The sequence below is a fragment of the Laetiporus sulphureus genome, assembly GCF_001632365.1.
Source record: "Laetiporus sulphureus 93-53 unplaced genomic scaffold LAESUscaffold_2, whole genome shotgun sequence".
NCBI lineage: Eukaryota > Fungi > Basidiomycota > Agaricomycetes > Polyporales > Laetiporaceae > Laetiporus > Laetiporus sulphureus.
In genome coordinates, this window is record NW_024468511.1 from 927,204 (window position 1) to 933,722 (window position 6,519).

The 6,519-nt window shown below is 53.0% G+C and overlaps 4 protein-coding genes across 4 annotated transcripts; 3 read left to right on the forward strand and 1 right to left on the reverse strand.

Annotated features, from left to right (window-relative positions):
* Window positions 1-339: 339 nt before the first annotated feature.
* Window positions 340-750, forward strand: LAESUDRAFT_720061 (uncharacterized protein). Its single transcript, XM_040907745.1, has 2 exons — window positions 340-401; window positions 501-750. The coding sequence occupies exon 2, from the start codon at window positions 544-546 to the stop codon at window positions 700-702; it is 159 nt and encodes a 52-aa protein (XP_040769725.1). The 5' UTR covers window positions 340-401; window positions 501-543; the 3' UTR covers window positions 703-750.
* A 112-nt stretch (window positions 751-862) lies between these two features.
* On the forward strand, window positions 863-2,144 carry LAESUDRAFT_670394 (Emopamil-binding protein). Its single transcript, XM_040905433.1, has 6 exons — window positions 863-1,069; window positions 1,120-1,222; window positions 1,275-1,458; window positions 1,520-1,604; window positions 1,659-1,672; window positions 1,728-2,144. The coding sequence occupies exons 1-6, from the start codon at window positions 914-916 to the stop codon at window positions 1,825-1,827; spliced, it is 642 nt and encodes a 213-aa protein (XP_040769726.1). The 5' UTR covers window positions 863-913; the 3' UTR covers window positions 1,828-2,144.
* Window positions 2,145-3,598: 1,454 nt separating this feature from the next.
* Window positions 3,599-3,942, forward strand: LAESUDRAFT_754590 (uncharacterized protein; the record flags this gene model as incomplete). The annotated part of the gene is made up of 2 exons (XM_040911901.1): window positions 3,599-3,742; window positions 3,793-3,942. 2 exons carry the CDS (start codon window positions 3,599-3,601, stop codon window positions 3,940-3,942), a joined length of 294 nt encoding a protein of 97 aa, XP_040769727.1.
* A 681-nt stretch (window positions 3,943-4,623) lies between these two features.
* Window positions 4,624-6,238, reverse strand: LAESUDRAFT_808977 (uncharacterized protein). The gene is made up of 3 exons (XM_040914108.1): window positions 6,033-6,238; window positions 5,651-5,972; window positions 4,624-5,582 (listed from the first exon to the last, which is right to left on the reverse strand). Exons 1-3 carry the CDS (start codon window positions 6,206-6,208, stop codon window positions 4,704-4,706), a joined length of 1,377 nt encoding a protein of 458 aa, XP_040769728.1. The 5' UTR covers window positions 6,209-6,238; the 3' UTR covers window positions 4,624-4,703.
* Between the last annotated feature and the right edge of the window lie 281 nt (window positions 6,239-6,519).

The window sequence follows — 6,519 nt, forward strand, 5'->3', positions numbered from 1 at the left end:
GCGCTAAGATAGGACACCTTGTGAGAGGATCGTTATCGGATGTAGTGGTGCGATGCCAGCTTGGCGCTGGGGCTGGAAGCGTGGATAATAATTTTCGACTGACAGCGGCGCGAGAACAGGGTAACGGCTTTGTTGGAGTCTCTTCTTAGCGGTTGAAGAAAAGAAAGCGATTTGCATAGGATGTGCAACTGCTAAAATAGACACTATGCTGAAACTGCAGTCAGAAGGGATTCGAGGCCTGGGACTGGAGTATGATATACCGAGAATGATAGTACTTAGGGCGATGGCTAGACTAAAGCAGGCCTAATCTCGAACCATGTCCAATAAAGGTCGGAAAGCATGCATTGTTTGAGTTGAAAATGCAGCGAAGAAGACGCCACGCCTGAATTAATCGCGTCGTACTAGTACTTAGGTCACTAGACGAACCAAAGTAGGGCGAGCGACTACGTCGTCATCAGGTCCGAAGCCTGATCAGTTGTTCCTGACGGGAATGACCTCACCGATCGCAGAGCCCGGAGGCATCCCGGGTATGTGGCCCATATAATGGTAGCACTAACTTGCGTCCTCCGAGAGCGGCTCAACCGCGTGCTCGTATTCATATTCGTCTTCGTTGACGGCTTAACCGGTCCCCTTGGATATCACTTTGAATTCGTGAGGCGCACCCTCATGAAGCAGCAGGCGAGGTATATGCATCAACACTAGATATAGCGATGTTTGAATGCGCTCTGAGCAGAATTCCGCGGAAGGCGACGGTGAGGTTCGGAGCGCAGTAGAGCAGCCACAATGGAAATGACCGCGCGCGGACCGAACGCGATGATCGGACCGCTCGTGGGTCGTGCACGCCCACAGACGCCCACGCCCGCTAACTTCCACGCCATTCACCTTTCTCAACGTCGCCGACGTCCGTCCAGAGATGTCGTCCGCACCTGATACCCTCCCGATATTCACGCAGAGCTCGGCCTACTCCCTCGGTTTCGTCGTCGTCGTCGGCATCGTCGCGTACGTCTCGTCGAATTTGCTCCTTCCCAAAAATGCGAGCTGGCAAGACCGCTTCACCTGGATCTGGCTTGTATGTAGATGATTGCGGGGTGCCACGGTGTATTGACTCTCGCCGCGCAGGCATTTGACGCGATGATCCACTTCACCTTCGAGGGCTCCTTCCTCTGGCTGTCCATATTCGGCCGGCAGGTCAACACCAGCATCGGTCCCTTCGCTGAGCTGTGTGAGTACCTTCGAAGCGACGTGTAGATCTTCTTCTGAGCTTTCTGTGCTAGGGAAGGAGTATGCCCGCGCCGACGCGCGCTGGGGCTTCTCTGATCCGACTGTTGTCTCGCTGGAGATCCTGACCGTCCTGGGTGCGGGACCTATGTGCTGCTACATCCTCAAGCAACTCGCACAGGATGATCCTGCCAGGCATTACTGGATCGTAGTGCTGAGCACTGCGGAACTGTACGGAGGGTGAGTAGCGCTCCAGGTCTGTTTCTGTTATCGAGAAGTTGACAGCGGCATATTCTGTTAGTTGGATGACATTCTGTCCCGAGTGGCTCACAGGAAACCAGTATCTCAACACGGACAACGTGCTGCATTTCTGGGTTTATCTGGTCGTGAGTGTCTTTTGTGCTGCGTAACTTCACCTTCCACTGAATACATGGCATCAGTTTATGAATGTGATGTGAGTCTTTATGTCTGCCTCGTGGATCTACACTGACACGTCATTTTGCGAACAGCTGGGTGATCATACCCATCTGGCTCATGATCGATTCCTATCGACACATTGCTCGCTCCCTTCGTGTAGCGCAGGTCGCTACCAGGGCCAAAAAGAACTAATTTTGCTCGCCGGAACGGAGGGCATTAGCTCACCGCTTTGGTGATGCGATTTGGACATTGCTCAATGGGAAATAATATCAGTGAGAGAGGATCTACCAGAATACCCTGCTTTCTTGCTTTCGCATCTTTGCGCTCTCCCATTTATACAAGCTATTATCGGCTGTAAATTGATACCTATTGCTTTCGGTGTTGTGTTCACCTTCCAGCGAACTTCGATGTCTTACTGTTGTTGCTTTCATATATTTACTGATTAATCAAGACGAACGCAAGTGGTACACATTGCAACTACAGCGCTCACGCCGTGAACCCCCCCCTCCTCGCTCTTCTGCTCCCGTTCGATCTTTAGATCGCGAGCAAACCACTGGACCTGATCAAGGAATACAGGTCTGAACGTTCGAGAGCGAGCACGCAATGCCGGCTCTGGAATCAGTGACGGCGCACGCACAGTATGACCGCGCGTCCTGCTCCGGGGTCTCTAGCGTCTGTGAATTCCTCCTCCGCTTCTTAGGAGTACGCGGTTTTGCTGCTGAAGCGAGGATAGGAGGCGAGCGAGCGACTGGCAAGTAGTCATCTTCCGCAGCTTCGAATTGATCTTGTTCGTCGGCTGCATCTTTAGATGCGGGCCGTTCATGCTCTCGGCGAGTCCCTGTACTCGATGCGCTGCCTCGTAAAAGATCCAAAGTGTCTGCGCAAGATAGAAGTTTTGAGAGGATCGTTATCGGATATAGTGGTGCGATGCCTTGGTGCTGGGGCTCAAAGCATGGATAATAATTTTCAACTGACAGCGCCGCCAGAACAGCATGACGGCTTTGGCTCCCTCCTTAGCGGTTGAAAAAAAGAAAGCGATATGCATAGGATGTGCAACTGCTGAAATAGACACTATATTGAAACTGCGGTCAGAGGAGATTCGAGGGAACTAGAGTATATACCGAGAATGATAGAACAAAGCAGGCCTAGTCCCGATCCACCAAATTCGAAAAGCATGCATTGTTTGGTGAAAATGCAGCGAAGAGTTAGACACGTTTGAACTGATCGTGCTGTAGAAGAAGGGTACTAGACATAGTAAAGTAGGGCGAGAGACTACGTTGCCATCAGGATTGAAGGTAGTTCCTGACGGGAATGGCATCGACCGCAGAGCCTGGAGGGTCCCGGGTATGCGGTCCATACACTGAGGGTGGTACTAAGCGTCATCCGAGAACTCCCAGAGTGAGAGATGTGCGCGCCAGTTCGACCGTGCCGGTGTTCACATTTGTCCTCTTTCACAGCTCAACCGGTGTCCTCAAATTTCTTTTGGGTCTGTGAGGGGCACCCTCATGGGGCAACGGCGCGGTATATGCGACAACACCAGATAAAGCGACGTTTGAATGCGAATGCGCTCTGAGCAAAACTTCGGGGAAGGTGAACAGTCTGTGACAGAGCAGCCATCACAACGGAAAATCACGATGATCGAAGGTGGGTAACGACATCGGAGCTAGCCGAAGCCTTGTAGGGACCCCTTGTACCGCTATTTATAGCAATGCTGCCTCAGGAATTAAGCAATGCCGCCTGTCATGCCACTAGCAATAACCCCCTTGCTCCCAGGTTCCTCTTCAGGTTTCACCACCTGAAGGCCCTTTGAATGGCTCCTATCAAGGGAGTCTCCGTTGGGGCTTGTGCCAGGACTTCATCCGTAACACGTGGGCATCCAGCCTGGGATGCCCACGCCCACCAACTTCGGCTTCCACGCCATTCACCTTGAGCCTGCCTTCCCAACATCGTCGTCCATCCAGAGATGTGGTCCGCAATTGATACCCTCCCGATACCCACGCAGACATTGGCGTACTCCCTCGGTTTCGTCGTCGTTATCGGCATGGCCGCGTACGTCTCGTCGCACATGAAAGCGAGCTGGCAGGACAGCTTCACCTGGATCTGGCTGGTATGTAGACGACTACGGGATGCTACGGTGTACTAATTCTCGCCACACAGGCGTGTGGCGCGATGAAACACTACATATTCACCTTGTTGATCATGGGCAGCTGGCAGTTGAGCACCACCTTCGGTGACAAGTTCACTGAGCTGTGTGAACGTCTACGGAGCGACATGCATGTCATGTCTTTCTTGAGCTTTCTGTGCTAGGGAAGGGTCATGCCGACATGTAATGGGGCTTCTATCATCCGATTATTGCCTCGCTGGATATCCTGACCATCCTGGGCGCGGGGCCGACGTGCTACTACAGCCTCAAGCAACTCGCCCGGGATGATCCCACCAGCCACTACTGGGTCATGGTGCTGAGTACTGCAGAACTGTACAGAGGGTGTGTACTGCTCCAGATCCATTGATTAGGAAGCTGATAGTGGCATATTCTGTCAGATGGATGATCTTCTGCCCCGAACGGCTCACTGGAAACTGGTATGTCAATGCGGACAACTTGCTGCACTTCTGCATTTATTTTGTGAGTGTCTTTCATGCACGTAACTTCGCCTTGCACTGAACACATGGTGTCAGTCTATGCATGCAATGTGAGTCTGTCATGTCTGTCTCATGGATCTACATTGACGCATCATTTTGAGAACAGCTGCGCGATCATACCCATCTGGCTCATGATCAACAATTCCTATAGGCGCCTCTACTCTGCAGCTTTGGCGATGCAATTTTGACATTGTTCAGTGGGAAATGGATTTGATGAGAGAGGATCTATACCAACGTATGAGTACCTTGCTTTCTTGCTTTCGCATCTTTGTGCTCTCACATATGTACCAGCTATATCAGCTGTAAATTACCTCTTGCTTTCGATGTTGTGCTCACCCTCCAGCATACCTCGATGCCTAACTGTTGATTAACCAAGAGAAACGCGAAGGGTATACACTGTAACTGAGAGTCAACTAAAACTACAGCACTCATGCCGTGACTCCCCTCCTCCCATCTACCATCTTCCACTCCCGTTCGATCTTCGGATCACGAGCAAACCACTGGACCTGATCAAGGAATACAGGCCGGAACCTTCGGGAGCGAGCATGCAACGCCGGCTCTGGAATCGGTGACGGCGCACGCACAGTTCGACCGCGCGTCCCACTCCGGGGTGTCTCTATCGTCTGTGGATCCCGCCTCCGCCTCTTAGGAGTACGCGGATCTGCCGTTGAAGCGGGGATAAGAGGGAAGGGAGCGACTTGCGAGTAGTCTTCCGCAGCTTCGGACTGATCTCGTTCGTCATCAACGTTTTCAGATGCGGGCTGTTCGCGCTCTTGGCGAGCTCCTGCACTGGATACACTGCCTCCTAAAAGGCCCAAAGTATCTCTTGACGACGAGGCCCGTGCATTGGGAAATATTGTTGGTCTGAATGCAGGCGCTGGTATTCGGTCAGATGCGGGTGAAGCCAAATCACGAGCGATTTTGCTTCTGCTAGCATAGGTGGTCATCTTCTGCCGCTTCGAGGGCGTGTCCAACAGGTCCAGCTCATCCATTTCAACATCCAACCTCGCAAACGCAACTTTGCGCTTCTGGGTGGATGCCTTCGTGGGCGAGGCCAATGTGCCGCTCGCGGCCGCTTCCCTCAGAGAAGGTTTGGTGGGCGACTTGGTTGGAGAGGTCGTCCCACTGGGGGTTGCGGAAGATGCCTGGCGTAGTGCTTTTACAGTGTCTACAAGCTCGGCGACTCGTCGATTGATGTCCTGCGCGATGGCTTGGCAGGACGATTCGAGCATGTCCACGATGTCTTCGTAGTCCCGCCGTGGAATCTCGAATTCCTGCATGAGCTTCGCGCGGCGCACCCCACGGATCTAAGCAGTGCCCATCAGCCACTCCCACTTGCAGTGCCGTCGGTCGCCTTTGGAAGACCATCACTCACATTGAGTAGCCTCTCGCACGTCCATCCGAACACAACAATCCTAGTCACATCACATGGGAGTTGAAGCTCCTTAGGCAACATTCGGCTCGCCACCAGTGCCTTCTCGACATCCCGCATGCAGCCTGCCATGAAAGCCTTTCGCCCGAGCCCCTTCTCCACAATCAAATCCTCGTAAGTCAACGGTGCAGAGCTTTCTTCCACGTTATTGCTAGTCTGGGAAGCAAGCGCAGCGCGAACGGCGTTCAGGGCCGCCTTGAAGTCTTTCGGTGCGAGGCAGGATGCGGTTTGAGCCACCTTTTCGGAGACGTCGGCGTTGCCCAGCCTAAGCGTCGCACGGCTGTCAATTCCTCTGCATGAGGTCAAGTACGCAACCTATGCTTACTCTTCAGACGCGATATACGCGCAGATTGCAGGAAGACAGCCGCGTCCGTCGCGGAGAGCGTAACCTGTCCCTGGTCCAGTTCTCATGGATGCAGCATGTAGCAATACCTGCGCCTTTGCAAGGGTCTCGCCCTTGGCGCAAAGTTTCTTGAGTTGTGCTTGCTGAGGATGAGACATCGTGGTATAATTGTGTTGAGAGCGTTCAAGTCAGCGCGCAATACCGGTTGTGCTCAAGCCCACGCGACTGAACATGCCAGTACGTGACGTGACAAACGCGCTGGTCACGAACGCTAAACCGCAGACGCTGAGCACTATGAGCGCTAAGATTCACTGAGGTTACGTATGCTGTTCAAATTGTACTTTTATTCCTTAACTTGTTTTGGACCTAACGCGCGTTACTGCCGGATCGTCTGCCACCAACTAGTGAATTCCGCCGTCGTGGGTGCCTCCCAAGTTCATCTGCAACACGGAGTTCACAACATCATGGT